The sequence below is a fragment of the Exophiala mesophila genome (genome assembly GCF_000836275.1).
Source record: "Exophiala mesophila strain CBS 40295 unplaced genomic scaffold supercont1.5, whole genome shotgun sequence".
In the NCBI taxonomy this organism is placed as follows: domain Eukaryota; kingdom Fungi; phylum Ascomycota; class Eurotiomycetes; order Chaetothyriales; family Herpotrichiellaceae; genus Exophiala; species Exophiala mesophila.
In genome coordinates, this window is record NW_015622508.1 from 2,839,110 (window position 1) to 2,857,683 (window position 18,574).

The 18,574-nt window shown below is 49.7% G+C and overlaps 7 protein-coding genes across 7 annotated transcripts; 5 read left to right on the forward strand and 2 right to left on the reverse strand.

The window, feature by feature from the left end:
• Positions 1–697: 697 nt before the first annotated feature.
• PV10_07704 (uncharacterized protein) lies at positions 698–1,340 on the forward strand (the record flags this gene model as incomplete). The annotated part of the gene is made up of 3 exons (XM_016372636.1): positions 698–877; positions 953–1,104; positions 1,160–1,340. 3 exons carry the CDS (start codon positions 698–700, stop codon positions 1,338–1,340), a joined length of 513 nt encoding a protein of 170 aa, XP_016221968.1.
• Positions 1,341–2,722: 1,382 nt separating this feature from the next.
• Positions 2,723–3,514, forward strand: PV10_07705 (uncharacterized protein; the record flags this gene model as incomplete). The annotated part of the gene is made up of 1 exon (XM_016372637.1): positions 2,723–3,514. One exon carries the CDS (start codon positions 2,723–2,725, stop codon positions 3,512–3,514), a length of 792 nt encoding a protein of 263 aa, XP_016221969.1.
• Positions 3,515–4,695: 1,181 nt separating this feature from the next.
• On the forward strand, positions 4,696–8,838 carry PV10_07706 (uncharacterized protein). Its single transcript, XM_016372638.1, has 2 exons — positions 4,696–5,555; positions 5,612–8,838. The coding sequence occupies exons 1-2, from the start codon at positions 4,985–4,987 to the stop codon at positions 6,301–6,303; spliced, it is 1,263 nt and encodes a 420-aa protein (XP_016221970.1). The 5' UTR covers positions 4,696–4,984; the 3' UTR covers positions 6,304–8,838.
• PV10_07707 (uncharacterized protein) lies at positions 5,365–7,602 on the reverse strand. The gene has a single exon (XM_016372639.1). It carries the CDS (start codon positions 7,456–7,458, stop codon positions 6,349–6,351), a length of 1,110 nt encoding a protein of 369 aa, XP_016221971.1. The 5' UTR covers positions 7,459–7,602; the 3' UTR covers positions 5,365–6,348.
• A 3,334-nt stretch (positions 8,839–12,172) lies between the features above and the next one.
• On the forward strand, positions 12,173–14,095 carry PV10_07708 (uncharacterized protein; the record flags this gene model as incomplete). The annotated part of the gene is made up of 3 exons (XM_016372640.1): positions 12,173–12,919; positions 12,977–13,298; positions 13,351–14,095. The coding sequence occupies 3 exons, from the start codon at positions 12,173–12,175 to the stop codon at positions 14,088–14,090; spliced, it is 1,809 nt and encodes a 602-aa protein (XP_016221972.1). The 3' UTR covers positions 14,091–14,095.
• A 461-nt stretch (positions 14,096–14,556) lies between these two features.
• On the forward strand, positions 14,557–15,756 carry PV10_07709 (uncharacterized protein). Its single transcript, XM_016372641.1, has 2 exons — positions 14,557–14,797; positions 14,863–15,756. Exons 1-2 carry the CDS (start codon positions 14,724–14,726, stop codon positions 15,410–15,412), a joined length of 624 nt encoding a protein of 207 aa, XP_016221973.1. The 5' UTR covers positions 14,557–14,723; the 3' UTR covers positions 15,413–15,756.
• On the reverse strand, positions 15,736–16,767 carry PV10_07710 (uncharacterized protein; the record flags this gene model as incomplete). Its single annotated transcript, XM_016372642.1, has 1 exon — positions 15,736–16,767. One exon carries the CDS (start codon positions 16,765–16,767, stop codon positions 15,736–15,738), a length of 1,032 nt encoding a protein of 343 aa, XP_016221974.1.
• Positions 16,768–18,574: the final 1,807 nt, after the last annotated feature.

An 18,574-nucleotide genomic window follows, 5' to 3' on the forward strand; every position in this document is an offset into this window, starting at 1 on the left:
GCTCAGCTACATGTGAATACTCGCATATGGCAATTTTCATGGCGTTCAATCTGGTAGCAGCATCTGCTCTACCAATGCTGACATACCCGACGGTGGGAGCGGTTACTACATGAGAGGCGGTCCACATAGGGACAAAGACCTCCCTCTTATCTCTTTCCCACCGACATGGTCCGTGGATGTATCGCTTGGGACGGTAAATAAAGCCCTTGTGAGCTATGGCAGTGTCGTGGAACCAATGTCTGGAAAAATTTACTCCGATGTGCGGAGCCACATCGTTGATCGCGCGTTCTCAGTCTGGCCAAAAGCATTAGATCTCAACCCACAAAGGCCAAGTGACCATCTAGACACCTGGGATCGTGTGGTTCGTTAAAGCCTTGCTCATAAATTACCCCACACCTGATCGGGAGGCCCATGCGACCAACCACTCGGAGGTGGGTTTTCTGATAGGCGAACATGTCTAGCCACAGTTGGACTACGCACTCGCCATCGTTTGAGCACGCCATCGAGTGAGAAACTAATACAGCATTGAGATGCTCCGGTCGGAATCGCTTATATTTCGACCCCTCTCGTCCAAGTTCTTGGAATGGAGGGAGAAGAACAACGTTGCCTGTTGCTCGATTTCACGCCTTACCTCGAAGAAACTTTATCCTAACCACACGCTGACCATCCAACGTCTCGAAACCGAGCAGTAATAAGAATGTCTGAGATCCAGAAAAATGTCGAAGCAGCGTCAGAGAAGTACTCGTCTGGTTTCACCAAGGGTCATCTTGCCCTCCCACCAGCCAAGAAGTATCTCGTCCTGACCTGTATGGATGCACGTATTGATCCCGCACAAGCATTTGGAATCGAGCTCGGGGACGCCCATGTGATCCGTAACGTGCGTGGACTCGGAGAAGGCGATTCTTCGTTCATCTAAGTTCCTACCGCTTGGTGAGGCTGACGAGAACTGCAGGCCGGAGCATCCGCACAGGACGCACTGCGAAGCATTGTGATTTCTCAACAGCTGCTGGGCACTCAGGAGATTGTTCTGGTCAAGCATACAGGATGTGGCATGTTGACATTTACAAACGAGGACGCTTATGCTCTTGTCGACAAAAATCTGGGGTAGGGAAGCCTTGGACCCTTAGGAGGTCGTGTTCCCCTGATAACGTTGATCTAGCCCCGATGCTACTGCCGAGGCAAAGTCCCGTAACTTGGACTTCCTCCCATTCCCCGAAGTTGATAGCGCCGTCGAGTCCGATGTCAAGTATATCAAGGCCACGAAGTTAGTTCCAGACAGCGTCGCTATTAGCGGGTGGGTCTATCATGTTGAAAGCGGGAAAACGAGCCGAGTGGTTTGATGGCGACGAGATGTGTTTACGTGTGCCCCCTCCGGGAGACAGGCAGCTCGATGTTAATTATGGTCTCACGGCGGTGAAGAGGGAGAGGGAAAGCTGATCAATACACTCTTTAGAAAGGACGCATGCAAAAAAACCGGGGGATCAGCTAGGCTCGCACATCACCCGCTAACGGTGCACGTGGAAGCCCTGTACTCCATACCCTATGGTCGATTGCGAAGGCAACACTCATGATAATACAATATGTAGGTCTCCATCAAAACAATTCCCAACTTTGGCATGGAAAGGACGACTTGCCACAATCTCCCGTCTTACAAAGGATTCTCTCATTGGGAACTCGTCTGGCATCCCGGTGGCTTTTGTCTCCGCCTTGGGTGTTAAAGCTGTGCTGTACAAGCCAATCCATTCTAAGAAGATCTGGGTGCGGATTGGCTGGGCGCGCCAATATCAACGTTATCACAAGCTTGCCTGTGGTGGCGTTGGCGAGCACGACTCCCATTGGAGAACCATGACAACAACACGGCTCTCATGAAGTCTGGCCACGAAAGCCAGCTGCGGTGACTATGGTCCAGCGAGGTCGGGCCCCTGTCTTTCCCGTGGAGCATTACCGGAAATGGCCTGATTCCGTTTACAACAAAAGCTCATCGATTGAAGATGCGGATCGGCAGGTCATTGGATTGCCTATCGTCGTGATACGGCTGTCCACGTTACCTTGGGAGAAGACGACTTGTCGATGCCGAGTTTCGTCGATTCGACTCACTTGGGCGAGCAGGATTCCGTGTAGAACAATCAGGGTATCTCTGGAAGATGCTCATTAGAAGACTTGGAGGTCACTGTATAGATGTCGGAGCATCTGCCAGGTATTCATCTGGATTGGTGAGTTGTCCCCGTCCTGCTCTTGTTGTGTCTTGTCAAGCTAATGTCGTTGGTCTGCAACAGATCGGTGTCAGAAGTGAGACTGTCAGGCCAAGGTCTGAAAGTATATGATGGCAAGTAATCTACACGAGACAAGCGATGGATGGTTGTATAGCACCTGGAGTAGCCCAGTACGATACTGATGGACCCACCCAGCTCGCGATCGACCACTTGCCTGAATCTCAGCCATTGGTGACTTGAGTGTGATCCGCTGCTTTATGAAGGAGATCTTCAAAGATACGGAACGCCGCCAAATACCACCTCCGTTCCAAAGAGGGGGAAACATCCTAGATCCAATCAACCTTGCAGGCGCAAACCCCTCACTTGAAATCGAGATAATTGTCTCGCAACGCACCTTGCAGCATGTTAGGGCTGATATATAATATCAAAGTAATTCTTCTCTAGCCCAGAGTGGGATATATTTCGCTGCAAGAAAATCGCGATCAGTAAAAATCTAGTGCAAGCCCAGAATGAACCCAGCGCAGTCTTCAGAGCCCCAGGTGGTGTTAGATTCAAAGAAATTCAAAGATCAAGTTGCCATTGTCACAGGTGCGGCGCAGGGTATAGGGCAAGTGGTAGCTCAGTTGTTTGCAGCGCAAGGGGCGAGCGTCGTGCTCGTTGACATCAACAAAGAGGGAGTCGAAAAGGTTCAGCAGCTGTTATTGGCTCAAGGTGGAGTCGTGTCACATCGGATTTGTGACGTTACCGATGAGAAACAGGTCCATGAGACCATCAACGAAGTTGTCGCTACGTTAGGGAAGGTGGACATCCTCACCCATCTAGCCGGCATATATCCCGCGAAGCCACTGCTACAAGTCAACTTGGCCGAGTATCGCAAAATATTTCAGGTCAACATGGACAGCTGCTTCTTCTTGACTCAAGCAATACTGCCGCACATGCAAAAACGAGGATATGGGAGAATCATCAACACTTCGAGCCAGACCATCATCAAGCCTGAGCCGGGTCTAGTCGTGTATGCAGCATCCAAGGGAGCTGTGGCAGCGTTCACGCGAGCTTTGGCGACTGAAACAGGTCCGGGAGTTACAGCAAATTTCGTGTCTCCAACCTTGATTGCGACCGAGAGAACGCAATGCAGCGAGCACGCAGCGCCATTGTTTGCAAAGATGCTGGCTCAGCAGTGTGTCAAGAGGGTGGGTCTACCACAAGATGTGGCTCATGCTATCATGTACATTGCCAGCCCTGAGGCAGGGTTCATCACTGGTCAGATGTTTGATATCGGTGGGGGCTCGTATTTCAATTGAAATATCAGGCAGAGACAAAGCTGGTGGTGTTTCAGAGGCCAGTCGATAGGAATGGAAGGCAGGCGGCTCGACGGTCTCAATGATGGCTTGTATGTCTAGGAGACTAGAAATTCCCTCGCAGGATAGTCATGGACATGATGAGTAGAGGCTTTGACATGGTGATGTGTGTTCATAATGTAGGCTGAAGTTGAGTGACTGACCTATGATATCACCACGTCACATCCAAGTAATGATTGAAGTTGGCTTTTTGCGTAACTAGTGACCTGTGAATAGCTTTTTTTCAGGGTGTGACTTCGTCCTGATTATCTTTCTCATTGTCTCAACCGTACCAACATGGGACAATACCCTAACAGCAGATGATGGTCTTGTTTCCGAAACAAATTCCACGACAAGGCCAAAAAACTAGGCATCAGCCATGAGTCATCCTGTAAATCAGTTCTACGACGCCTTCTCAGAGCAGGTTTTTCAGAGCATCACTGGTATCATGGTCCACTATACAATCGAATATGTTTGTGGATGGCTGACGGACATTATGGTAGCTTTCGTTACGTGGATGAGTATAGCAATCACCTTGTTCATAATAGGTTATGTCGGCATGATCTTATCCAAAATTGGGAGGGCGTTCTTAATCATTGCGGCTCATATCATTACCACCATGGCCGTTACTTTCATCCAGATCATGGAAATTGTCATGGCAATCATCCCCCTGTTTTTTTTTGTGATGGCGACGACACACATTAGTGGAGAGGCACAGTCATCGAGATAAGAAGAAGCGACGGAGAGAGCAATATCTCAGGTGATTTGAAGATGAATTCTTCTTAGATGTTATCCCTCTGGGTAAGACGACACGACGAACAAACAATATAAAAGAGAGAACCATGGGCACCGAGGGTTCGTTCTAGAACAGACTCAGGGTCAAAGGCCAACGACGAGTGGCGTGACCAATTGTCCAATCACGAGCATTCGGCCAAAGTCGGCACGGACAAATAATTCATCCGCGAAAAGCCGGCATTTACGGAGTAGACGACGTGTTGAGGATTAATCACCTCCCGAGAGTTGTCATCAAATGTACGAGAAAAGAAGGCCAAGATCATTGGCTCACTGTATTTCACGCCAGCAACACAATAAGTGTGAACCCTTAGGAAGTGGCATCCTGATTAGGTGGATGTTGCTTATACATGAAGATCAGAAGATCTGGGTATTCGGCGGATCAATTGTGGCGTTGGATTTATGCCACACAGGAACTGCCGATCTGTGGCGCAACTGTGGCTGAAACGGCCGAAAGCGAGGTCGCTCCAGTGCTGCTATTGGTTGGAAAGTCCTCAAGTCATGACGTCGTCAAATTCTATTCCCAATCGGGACAAAGTCATACAAGAAGTTGATGCTGCGCCATGATACCAAGATACCAAGATACCAAGACGTGGACAAGATGCGGCATTTGCGTCGGCCCAGACCTGACATAACTCTCAAATGCCTGTGACCTGTCACAACGCCAACATCATAGATTTCCAGCTGTTTCCAAGAATTGCAAAGCTGTTCTCTATTAAACCTTGTCTATCGTTGTCCATTTTTTCATTGTCGTCGTCGCTCGTTTTATGTCGACTTGCATCTAGCTCGACATTGACCTCGCGTCAATTGCAGCTCAGAATGTCGACAAAGGTTCAGAATGAAAAGCCGCTGCATGAACCAGGGCCGTCATCAGTTCAGGCAAGCCATGACATCCTCTCTGACCAAGAAAAAAAGGTCAATGACTCGTTATTGTCACCTCCAAACCCCGATCCTAGTGGTGTTGACACGGCTTCCAACATAACGACATTGACTACGACTCCGCTCGTCCCAGAAACTGAAACCAGTCTCACTCGCTTCAATTCGGTCACGGCACGGGACGGTCGTCATCTTCAGGGCCCACCAGAACTGCCCTTCAACCTCAGACACCATAAACGAGCTCTTTTTATATTTACCTTTTTATGTCTGGCTGAGTGTTGTTTTGTGCCGATTGCCTTCTACTACGGTTTTAGTCAAGGAACCAATGTCAGATCGGGTATGTACATCCGTGGCCCCGGAAAACCCTTCGTATCGAGCTGACTTGTGCAATAGGTATTTATTTCGCCATCATCACCAGTTTGTTTGGTTTCGTCAGCGGTTACGAGGTCGGCATCAGAGGTTGGCGCCTGGTACAAAAGTCCGACGAATTTCGACCACTTTATGGCGCTGCCCGATGGGGATTCGACAGTGCACAACACGTCATGGCAATGCCACTCACCGTCATGACCATTATCCTCATCATCTTCAGCATTCCACACTACCCCAATGTCAAAGCCCTGGCTCTACCAATGCCGGTCGGCATGATTAATTTTGGCGCCATCTTTCTCATCAATGGGGTGGCTGCCCAACGAGGTTGGAGACTAATGAGATTCAGAATCAGCTCTCACGTCAAGAACTCGATATGTCCCCCATTGACGTTTTCCATGATGGAAGACATCTGTGCTGTTGACGGCAGGGGAGGCAAACGCTATCGACAAGCAGCCATGGCAAGATACAATGCATCGCCAAGGTTCAGAGCATTGATGTTGCAACTGCTGTGGTTCTGGTCCATTTCAGCCATCGTTGTCGGAGCTGCAATTATCGCGGCGATCTGGCTGACTACCGATGATATCGCCTATGGAGTCGGTTGGGGTGCACCAAATGTTTGGGCTGGCATTTGGATTTGGATCACTGTGCTCTGGGTCCAGAGATCGCTGAGGATCGAGAAAGAGACCTGGTTGTCTGACCGATCGCGACCAGTCTGACGTATCCAACGTTTACCATATCATAGAAATCAATCAGTTCTAGGTCTAGGTTTTTGCACCTTCATTGCTCGCCTTTGCTGAAGACGACCCTCTTCGCGTGTCGACCTGTTGGATCCATTCCAATGCCCTCTTGATGTACTTGTCCTCTTTGGTTTCCTCGTCCGAGTCGGAGGGCACAACCAGTTCCACAACTTGAATTGTGACAGCTCGAGCTTCGCCAGCCTTTTTCAAACACAGCTCGAGATCGCCTAGGTACATTCCTTCTGCTGACTCGTCAATCAACTCGGATATCTGGCGGGTTTGCGTCATGATTGTCCCCAGCTGAGTAACCTTTTCTGCCGACAATCTTGGCGAGGGTCTGGAATTTTCTAATCTCTGTTTGATCACCACGTGGATGCTCTGTGGGATGCGGCTAAGGACTTTCAACGCTTGGTCCTTGACGCCAGCAGAAATAGCAGCTCTGTCGTTCTCGTCACTCTTCTCCTCCGAATCTGGGGGGGTGTCATCGTCACTAAAGTCTTGCCCAAAGGGATCATCCTGGTCGAACTCCTCTTCGGGGTCCCATTCTTCCAACTCTTTGACCGCGTCCTTCATCAATTCAAGCCACTGTTTGGTCTTGCGCACAACGTAGCCTGGAACATCCTCAGCAGCCAAAGCGTTCAGCTTGTCACAGGAATCCCACACTCGACCTGTCGCCTCTGTAAAGCTCTTCTTCTCGCTTTCTGACACCTCCGTCTTCGGGTCCTTGTTTTGGCCACGCTTGTCAACCAGACGCAAGAGTCCTTGCAATTCCTTCAGAGCAGCTGAAGCACTGTAACGACAGTCGGAAGAGTAGGCCAGAGTAAATGTTCGAGGTGTGATCAGAAGCGCCGCAGTCACCAATGATGTCAGGATGGATTCGTTCAAAGGGAGGATGCAGGTGATGAGGGCGGAAGGAGTGAACGGGGTTGTAATTGCAAGCAGTGAAATCTTGGTGACTTGTGCGCGGAGAGCCGTAGCCGCGGCTGTTAACAAGGGTAGTGGAGAAGGGGCCTCTGGGACTTCAGCGGGCGAATCAGCCAGGCCATCAGGGCTGAGAGACGAAATGAAGCGTTCGCAAAGCGTAAGAGAAGTGGACAGGACAGAGTCAAGACTCGACGTTGGTGATGCTGCCATCGTTCTTAGGGTGTGTTTGCGAGGCTGGAAGAAAACACTAGATTGCCTTGATTGCCTGGATGAGATGACATATGGCTCAACTTCGACCGTAGACTGCAGCCAGACCCATTGATGGTAAATTGTTGTTCTACTGTACTGTCTGCCACCGAAGTCAAGGCGATGACAATATTTTGATGCAAAATGCGGGGAGAAGAAATTCCGCTCCGGGAAAACCTCGGAGTTTCTTTTTTCCTTTAGCATCCAAATATGGACTGACAGCCTTGTGCAAAGTTCCCCTCTTCAATACATGTTCATTCTCTCCTTGTCTATAAGCATGCTGTTGTGCTACCTCTCCCTCATCTTTGATCTCTAGTCTAGAACCTCTTCCTGTTCTCACTCCATCAAATATGATTGTGCCTGTCTCAAATACTATCAAAGTTCAAACTTGAAGCAAGATTTCGACGATAGGGGCTAACGCTCGACTAACGATTCCACCTCATGGAGGATTTGGTCTCTTTTCTTTTATCGGCTAGACCTCCCCAGATCAAGGTGGTATCGGATTGTCCGTACGAAGCAGGTCAATTTCTCAAGCCAAGACATATTACACCATTCGGAGCCAAGAAGTCGTATATGTGATGATCAGGCTTCTTCTGTTTGCCATCAGAGTCTGGTTGGCTATCCTGCAGCTCAAATCCAGTCATCACTCCATACATCAAGCTCAACTACTTGGTGAGGCATCTGGCGGCTTTGTCTCGTGTTAGTATTGGGGACGAATGACTTACTTTCAGCAAGGATATGCCGAGACTTCCTGCTACTGGGGGTATGGACTGTGAACAACGAACCTCCCTTCTCCTGGAGTCTAGGGCTGTGCCAGATCGTATTCGGTTTGTGGATTTTGACCATACTCCCTACTGCTAATGCCCCTGGCCTTTTTATGCTGGTAAACCTGCTTTGTAAGTATCAAGCACCAAACTACTCAAGTACTCGTGTGACCACATGGCAGCTTCCCTGCGACTGCGCACCTATCACCCGTTCAATAACTTCCGTGATACGATACTGCTACTGATGCTCGAGAAAGTCTTGAATTTACTACTGCATCACGCCATTAATCCCGAGACGGTGGAATCCGTAGCTTGACTTTGGGTACAATCGAAGTTGCTCACGAACACGCATCTGGATTATTTGGAACTTGGTTCATCAATCGGTCGAATATCAAATACCAGTAAATGTACACGGCGTCTCCACTCAACATTCATGCACGTACCAGATCTGAAAACTTGAAGGGAGATGTAAACCATCCAAAGTACCTTGTAGTCAGAACGTAACGCTCCACTACAGAAATCCAGATATTCGCCGATCAGATATGGAGCATCCATGGAGTCACAGCAGCGCCCTTTCGCGACAGGAGCCAAACCTTGAAAGTATTTCAGGATCATTTTTGGCGAGCCTGGGAGAATTTGGAGTGGCCACCTACGACATCATCATCACTCCATAGAGAATTTTGAAGCTACTAAAATGACAAAGGCAAGTTTTTCTTGTCAACAATTCTACATGCGATAATTTGGTGCCGAGACACAGAAACCGTTCTAAAATGCGCATAACTCATGTTCCCTGTCAATCACGCAATCGCTCTTAGCACCACTTGCCGCCCCTGATTTGCACCCACAGTCGCCCACCACCCGGTTGTCAGCGGAAATTCCACATGGCTGTAGTCGTCAATGCAAGGCTGACCATGATCCACTCACCTTTTCAGTCCTCTGAACCGGTGGCGGCGAGGGCCGCGTGATTCTGGCGGATGCGACTGGTAGCCTTGGCACATTCAGGTTTCCATTACTCACTCGAAGCAACCTTACGAGGTTTGGACATGGTGGTGAACATAGGAATTTGCACCAAGCATGGCGCGATCGAGAAAGGCCTCTTATTGAACATGGATGAGCAAGGATGTGCAACGTTTACATCTGCCTAGCCATCAGGGCGCCCATTAGTCCTCGGTCGTATTACTTATTCCACTCTTGCATTCAACCGCCATTCATAGTGACCCCTGTGAATTCGGTGTGGCCATGAGACATCAAATTTTCAACCCTGGAATACTACCCTGGATGAGGTGAGGGTCAGGTTGTTCGGCTGATGCCGAATCTTGATGACCATGATTTGTGATGGCGACTATATATCATGTTTGAACCCCCGGCTGCCAGCTGATGTACTCCATCTTTGGAACTATACATTACTTCTCATTGCTCTGGAAAAGGCTGTAAAAGGGTCACAAGTGCCATAGATGGCTTTCGGTAAACTTCGCTCGTACGCGACCAACAATCCGGTGACGCGATGGTCTGAGAAATCGACCCACGACCGGAGCTCTGGAGAGGTTGAGAATGATGGTACATCAGGCGGAGATATCACTTTGTTACCCTCTGACTGAAATTTTTACCAGGGTCTCCTGAAGCTCTTCGCCATCAGCTCACACAGGAGAAGCGGCAGATTGGCACATTTTCGGCATTCTTCTTGATATTCAACCGGATCGTGGGAACTGGTATCTTTGCAACCCCCAGCACCATCTTCCTCCTTTCTGGCAGTGTCGGCCTCAGTCTATTCATTTGGGTGATTGGCATGATCATTGCTGCCACTGGCATGGCGGTGTATCTCGAGTTTGGGACAGCTATTCCCAAAAACGGAGGAGAAAAGAATTATCTCGAATTCGTCTACCGCAGACCCAAATTCCTGGCAACGGGTTTCTATACTGGTTATGTTATCTTGCTTGGTTGGGCAGGATCCAACTCTGTCGTCTTCGGTGAATACATCCTGCATGCTGCCCGTGTCGAAGTCACCAGATTCAACCAGCGTGGAGTTGGTTTGGCTTGTGTGACGACGGCTTTCATCATTCATGGCACGGCCCTCAAGTGGGGCCTTCGACTGCAGAACTTGCTTGGTGTGATCAAGCTGCTGATCGTGCTCTTGATTGTGGTATCTGGATGGGTGAGTCTTCTCCGCGGTACACATTGTGACTTTGAGATATGCAGAATCTAACGTGGTCTCGATTGGCCAGGCGGCATTAGGAGGTGCTCTCAAAGTGCCAAAGCCCGACAACTTCAGCAATGCCTTTGAAGGAACCACTGGCAGCGCGTGAGTGCATTCGAGTCAGCCATATCTGAGTTCTTACTGACATCAACAAGCTATGGTATTGTCAATGCCATCTACAATGTCATATGGTCATACATTGGATACACCAATGCCAACTATGCTTTGAGCGAGACTAGAAATCCGGTCAAAACGCTGAAGATTGCTGCACCAGCTGCCATTATCTCGATTTCCATCATTTACATGTTTGTCAATGTAAGATTCCAGAAATGCTTTGTGCCAGTGGCGACTGACTGATGATGATAAACAGATTGCCTACTTTGCAGCTGTTTCCAAAGAAGAAATTCGTACCTCGGGTCGTATCCTTGCCGCCAATTTCTTCCGCAACGTCTTTGGAGAATCCGCCGAAAGAGCACTGTCGGTGTTTGTGGCATTATCAGCCTTTGGCAATGTTCTGAGCGTCATCTTCTCCCAGGGACGACTTGTACAGGAGCTTGGACGAGAAGGGATCTTGCCGTTTTCCAGGTTTTGGGCCAGCAACAAACCGTTCAACGCACCGCTGGCTGGTCTATTTGAGCACTGGCTGGTATCCATCATCATCATGCTGGCACCACCACCGGGCGACGCATACAACTTCATCCTCAACGTCATCACATACCCGCTGTCGGTGGTCAATGTCTTTGTCGCTGGTGGACTGCTGTATCTGTACTGGAACCCACGTGGCTGGGAATGGAACCCGCCCTTCCGTGCGACCATTCCCGTCACTCTGGTGTTCTTTGTCAGTAACCTCTACCTCGTCTTTGCACCGTTTGTGCCACCTGATGACGGTCAGAGCGTTTACAACGACCTCCCTTACTACTTGCACTGCATCGTTGGCTGGGGTATCATTGCCGCAGGTGGTGTCTACTGGCTCGTCTGGGCAGTTTTGCTGCCGAGATTCGGAAAGTACGAATTGGTCCGCGAAGTTCAAGTGAGCGAGCTCGATGGCTGGGAGCGTAATGTCTTCTCCAAACGACCATTGATCGCTGGTGAGCACAAAGGTTTGAGTCATATCACCGATGCCGATGATACTCAACACCAAACATCCTAGGGAAATCGAGGTAGTTGGGGAGGACTCCAAAGGCCATCTGGGGTTTCATGGTCGTTTATCAACGTTGCTGGCTCGATTATCTGGGTTCTAAGTAATATTAATCTCCAGGATATTGCCCTCTTCATGTTAGCGCCGTGGCAAATACCATGTGAGGTGGCCTCACCTCCATGGTCTCCTTTCTGTTGCTTTCTCGAGCCTTTGATATTCTCAAATAATCCTATCGTACAACCTTTGCAAGAATTCAACCGGACTCACATGCTGGGGATACTGTATTTATCCACAAATGCGGAGACAAGTCGACGGCGTAGCCGAAGCGGGAGCACCGAGGAGTTCATCTCCGCACACAACCACGACCCTGATTGGATCAAGCGGGGAATGCGAGCAAGCAGAGAGTCTTCTCAAGACGACCATGTCCGATGCTTTTGATATATCTTGAACGATGCAAGTTCTCTTGTGGAATTCAAAGATCCAGAGGAATAGGAATTATACGGCTGAGATGCCACAGAAGACTTCCGAGTAAGACCTTGTATCTGGTTGTATATCACTTATCTTTGTAAGAGATAGATAGTCATGTCACCATATGCCAAAGCGACACCAAGCGTGCAGACCATCGACCCTTATCAGCTTTTCGACTCGCGGCCGATCTACTCGCACGCGTCCACAACGAACGGACCATGCCGCATAGTAGCGACAGCCGGACAGGTCGGGTGTGACGAGAACCGGGTTTTTCCTACGGATGTGGAAGAACAAGTGATCCTGGCACTCAAGAATCTCCGGCGTGCACTAGAAGCCGCGGGCGCGACTATAACGGATATCTACAAATTAGTTTACTATATTGTCGACTACGATCCGAACCGTCGTCGACATACTAAGCATCTACAGGCATTTCTGAACGGGCATCGGCCGCCCACGACATTGGTGCCAGTCCCGGCCTTGGCCTCTCCCGAGATGAAGTTCGAGATTGAAGCATATGCTGCAGTTCGGCAGGAACCCGAGCGAACGGTTGATGTTGTAGTCGTGGGTGCCGGGTTGAGTGGGCTTAAGGCAGCGTACGAAGTGCAGAGAGCCGGGTTCTCCTGTGTCGTGGTCGAGGCTCGCGACCGCGTAGGTGGAAAGACTTACTCAGTTGATCCTCTTGGCCAGGGCAAATTTATTGATGTTGGCGCTGCATGGATCAACGACACAAACCAGAGTAAGATCTATGAGTTGGCAACTTCGCTGGGTTTGGAGTTGGTTGTGCAGAACACGGTAGGCAAGATCGTGCAAGAGGACCTAGATGGCGGCCTTGGCTTATTCGACTATGGCGGAACCCCTGGGGTGAGGATGACATTTGACCTACCTGTCTGGGAATCTCCTGGCTGACTTCGAGATCAGAAAGTGGCGGAGACCAACGGTATAGAGAATCTCGTGTTTATCCGTGAGCTAGCAGAGAAAGTCTGTCAGCAAATCGACATACGGAATCCGGTTTCGAGTGGGGGTGAGTTGGACACAATCACACTGGAGGAATGGGCAAAATCGCACACCCAATCAGAGACAGCGATGGCAACAGTGAAATTGTGGACAAGAGCATTGTTGGGCCTTGAGCCATCGGAAATCAGTGCCCTTTATTTCATGAACTATTGCAAGAGTGCCGGTGGACTGCTGCAAATGCGAGCAGATTTCAAGCATGGAGGACAATACTTGAGATTTATTCGAGGTAAGAGGGATGGAGATTTGTGACTGGCTCTCACTTACTGATTGGCATACAGGCACACAATCCATGTCACTTGGTCTTGCGGATCTGTTGCACACTGGATCGGTTGTTCTCAGCTCACCAGTCCGTCGCATTTCTCAATCCCAGGAGGGTTTGATTGTGTCGGCAGGTCGAGGCGACTTTAGGTGCAAGCGAGTTATTGTTTCGGTGCCAACGGTTTTGTATAAAGAAATCGCTTTCGAGCCTCCCTTGCCGCCAGCAAAGATGGAACTTGGGAAACAGAATGTGCATGGATATACGCTGAAGGTTATGGTGTCATTCTCTGAGCCTTGGTGGCGCAAGGCAGGCCTGGCAGGAGCCGTCATGTCATTCAAAGGCCCCATCACCACAACCCGAGACTCAAGCAACGATGAGAAAGGACAGTTCTCGCTGACATGCTTCACGAATGGAGACTTTGGTCGCCAAGTGTCGAAATTGTCCCAACAAGATCGATTCCAGGCGATCGTGGATCACATCAGACGAATGTTTGGTCGATACGTGTATGTGCCAGAACCCATAGCGGTGACAGAACACGAGTGGTTCCGAGATCAATGGGCTCAAGGTTGTCCCTGCCCAGCATCACCTCCAGGAGTTATGACCAAGTATGATGCTGAACTAAGAAGCACTCATGGCCATGTGCACTTTATTGGGACCGAAACTGCGTATGAGTGGAAAGGATACATGGACGGAGCCGTGCGATCTGGCGAAAGAGGAGCAAGAGAGGCGATTGAGGGATTGAGTCGAGCGAAGTTGTGAAGGAGATAATACATACATGAGTTAGTAGTATCTAGTATAGTCTCCTGAATCTGATATCACGTGCGATATCACGTGCTTGATTACACCTTTGGAAGTTGCTACTGGTTGATGAGAGAGACATCAGGGAGACATCAGGGGCGCCTTCCACACCGTCATTATTAGGGAAGTTCCATGTGTCAGCTCTCTGGTCTTCCACGTGATTTGCTCAGCTTCCTCTGTACTGCATCGGAGTCCGAATTAGTCTCATCTGGTCTCATCTGGTGGCTTTAGGCGAACCCCAGTGGCTCTCTGGGCCCCTCGGCCTCCAATCGTGGCACCAATCGCCCCCAACGGCAGCCCCTCATACCCGGTGGAGCGTGTCCGCGTCGCGCATCTTGAGGCTTGTCCACCAATCACGCGTCAAGCAATCCCTCATTACCTGAGGATTGTCCTCCTGTTCCTGCTTCTGCTCCTACTCCTTTCTAATTATACCACCTGCACTCGGTCGCACTTGCTCTTTCCTCAGCCCAATCTTTTAATTCATCTCCTATTGACCCTTCAAGACGTTCTTTTTCTTACATTCTCTCTACATCCTCTCCCTTTTTCACTGTTTATCCTCCATCGAGCGTGTTTGTGTCAACACTTATCTTCAAGATGGGCTACAGTACTCAACTTCAGGGCAAATTCGCCCACAAGGTTGGCGAGCCGGTCCCAGAGTTCAATACAGAGTACGTGGCCTCGACTGTGCAATATCATCTATGGGCTGATCATGACTAACATCCTTGTCTTCCAGCCATCCTGCTCACCCTGCCATCGTCCATTTTCCCATTGCCTTCAACATTTTGGCCTGGGGTTTGGATATCCTGTATGCCTTGACCACAACCTGGATCCAGCCTGAATTCATCACCTCCCGATTCAACTCTCCCTCCACTCTTCTTGACATCACCCGTTTCGGCTATTTCCTCCTTTGCGCGGGTCTCATCACGACCGTCCCAGCCATCATGTCTGGCAACGTCCAACTCGTGGGAATGATCAAGAAAAATGGAGGCCCCTGGGAGAAGGATGCAAGTGGCAAGCCCAAATCTACCATGGTGCCCCGCATCAAGGCCACCATCACCCATGCCATAGTCAATGACTTGGTTTTCGTGGCCAACATCTACTCGTGGTATCTCCGAAAGGACAAAGAGGGTGTGATCAACGTTGGCAAGGTCCCAACCCAGACCAACCTTATCATCAGCGCTGTCCTTCTCCCTTTCCTGATCATCGGCGCAAAAATCGGTGGTACTCTTACTTACAACCATGGTATTGGCTTGAACCTGGGCCGCAAGAAGATTGTCGAGTAAACAGGGGTTGCCGGAAGGATAACTTCCTTATCATACAATCTCACCGCAAGACCGAATGGCGAGCGGATTCACGCGCCAATTCCTATGGTGTATATTGCATATTACGCTGCAATGAAATTCATGGCCGATTTGAGGTGGCGTCAATGATGCTCGAAAAGGGACGCAGGTCGGATCCTGTTCACGGCATGCTTTACCAGCCAGCGAATGAAGAGGATCCAGGAGAATGGGGACGCAGGAGAGACACCAGCAGTGGAGGGCTGTACGAGATTTTTACCTATATTCTTAACATATGTACACTAGGTTCCGAACAAGCTACCACAATTCTAGTAATCTTTCAACGGACACCCTTTTTCGACACTCTGCGCACCAAATTTGTCCTTGACAATTTCCCTCGTCAATTTCATCAATTGCTCTCCTACTGCCGAGTCCTGGGAGAGATTGTTTCCAGGCTCCTCGACCGCCGGTGGGCAAATGTACAGGCCAGACTTCGTGACAGCTGTGGCGGCAAATACAGTCGACACACACCCCATCCAGATGTCCTTCTTGAGAGGTTTCATGCCCACGTCCATGGCATAACCCAAGATTGGGTAAGGCTCGTGGATATCTTCGGTCGACATCTTGGTCTCAACGAAGCCCGGATGAGTGGCATTAATGAGGATATTAGGATGTGACTTGTTCAAGTGTGTGGTGAGGTAGCGAGCGTACAAGATCCCAGCCAATTTGGAGCGACCGTACTGTTCCTGAGGTCCCAGGTCGGTGTTGAGTTCGTCCAACGAGGCAAACTTGGTCTCACTGCTCGCCGCCTGATGTGCATTGGAGGCCTGGATCTGTATTCTGACCGTACCATTGGAGCTTGTTTCCTTCAACAACGGAAGGAGATGCGATGTCAAGACGACGTGGCCGATATGATTGACCGCCATATGCCGGTCGACCCCGTAATCGGTCAGTTGGTAGGTCATGATCCCCCGAGCTGAGTTGAGGCACAGAATGTCTAGGCGATCCGTTTGATCCCGCACCTTCTTTGCCGTTTCAGCAATCGCAATTAGGTCCGAAGTGTCGCATTGTAGCCAGACGACCCGATCCGCATACTTTGAGCCCAGCTGCTCTTTGATCTCCTCAATGGCGCCATCAATCGTCTCCTCTGATACAGAGATGATGAAGACCTTGGCAGCTTTCGCTTTAAGGAGCGTGTATGCTGTGGCGTATCCAATCCCTTCGCTGCCTCCGGTGATGAGAGCCACTTTGCCGCTGAGGTCCGGCACGTCTTTGCTGATATCGAATTGACTGTCCTTGCCAGCCACCGCGTGAGCGGCACCACCAAAGTTCTCTGCAATGGTGTTTCTGACGGCTTCCATGGCTTCGTAATGTGATCTGAGACGTCTCTGAGGCTTGGACCAAGATGTTGATACTCTTCCTGTGGATTTGATACAAGAACAGAAGGCGGAGGGCAGACAAGGCTTGCACTTTACATATGCGAGATGAGAAAGACGGACGGAGCGACAAATTGATGCCATCCAATGCACTAGTCACATACCTGGTCTATGTAAGCCCTCAAGACAGGTTTTCTTGCCTTAAAAGGGGCACTCTGTTGCAGATTTTCATATCATCAGTCCTTGATGGTCTCCCTCTCCCCTTGCTGCGATCTGTCTATTGAGAGGACTTGTATGGGCCCGGAAAATGGAAGCGCAATTCTGGCGAGTCATGGATCCGAGTCATGATGTAGTCAAGTCGTTAGATGGGTAATGTGGACAGTCTTATTGGCGGACCGAGGGTGGCATCCAGCGATTTCAGAGATAATTGCCAACAGCTTCTATGTATGTCATGCCTGTTAGAACGTCGTGTTCCTTTCATGGTTGCGCTGCAGACAATATAACTCCATTGATTGAGGTTAGGGGTTATCGACATTCAAAAGAAGTCCTACCCCTGATGATGTCACTTTGGGCATCATCTTAACGTGTTACTGCTAGTGGCGAAGACAAGAAGACCAGCTCTGGCGACCGCTACATGAATTATTAAAGACTGCATCTATTTATATATAAATATATATATATGCCTCTGTGTCTTATATTCCGCTGTCGATGGGTTTATCCAACCTGTCTACGCAATCGGTCCGAATCCTCCGCTTCTTTCCACGCATCGATCACGATTTGTTTTCTTTTCTCGCTGCGAGGGTCCAACTCAAAAGGAAACTTGTTCGGCCAGGTGTTGAACCCAACGACGTAGTCATAGTCAGGTACATGGATCTGGTTGCCATTGGCATCCAATTTCCTAGAAAACTCAAACGCCCAGGCTATTCTGGCAGTCAAGATGAACAACGAACGCTCTGCAATATTCATACCCGGGCAGATGCGTCTCCCGAAGCCAAAGGAGGAGTAATTCTGTAGCGATGGAAACTTGGACAGTGGCTCTTTATAGGTGGGATACTCTGGACGAAGCCATCGATCCGGGTTGAAACGCTCTGGGTCTGGGTATAGTGCCGGCTCGCGATGGATGGCCCATTGATTTGCGTGGACAATGGTGCCTTTTCGCAGGAAGAAACCTTGATAAACGTCGTCGCAGGTGAGGAGGTGTGGAACGCCTCCGGCGGTGACGGGACGCCAACGCAGGACTTCCTTCACTGTGGCACGTACAGTCGGTAGGTTGGGAATGTCGTCGAATTCCGGCATTCGATCTCCACATACTCGGTCAACTTCTTCCCACATGGGTCTCTGGGCCTCTGGGAACAGCGTCATGGCTAGACAGAAGCTCATCATGGCAGCAGCGGTTGTGCCAGATCCGGCCTCGAAGAGCGTCCCAATCACGTATGCACCTTCGTCATCGGTGAGTTGGGCTTTCTCTCGTTCTTCCAAATACGTCTGTGCAAAGGATGGGAGAATTTCCTCATTGTGATCCATGGAATTTCGGACGTCTTGTATCAATTCTTTGAATAGATTGAGTTCCTCAGCATGCAGACGTGCCGCTTCTCTCTTGAATGGAGCCATGAAGCTGGGGAGATATTTCAATATGGGTATTATGTCAACGAGATAAGCCCCGGGGGACGCAATTCGTTCGAGGTTGTGAGTGACAGCGAGAACACGCCTGAGCTGGAGTTCGTTTCCAGTGATGATAGGCTTGCCATATCCAATCCTGAACATCAATCCACCTGAGTACTGTTCAAAAGCT

Bases quoted from the DNA above. Each gene is read 5' to 3' on its own strand.
- PV10_07706 (XM_016372638.1), top strand. From the start codon at position 4,985: ATGCCTGTGACCTGTCACAACGCCAACATCATAGATTTCCAGCTGTTT. The intron at 5,556-5,611 runs GTATGTACATCC...CTTGTGCAATAG, and splicing joins AGGAACCAATGTCAGATCGG to GTATTTATTTCGCCATCATC.
- PV10_07707 (XM_016372639.1), bottom strand. From the start codon at position 7,458: ATGGCAGCATCACCAACGTCGAGTCTTGACTCTGTCCTGTCCACTTCT.
- PV10_07709 (XM_016372641.1), top strand. From the start codon at position 14,724: ATGGGCTACAGTACTCAACTTCAGGGCAAATTCGCCCACAAGGTTGGC. The intron at 14,798-14,862 runs GTACGTGGCCTC...CTTGTCTTCCAG, and splicing joins GTCCCAGAGTTCAATACAGA to CCATCCTGCTCACCCTGCCA.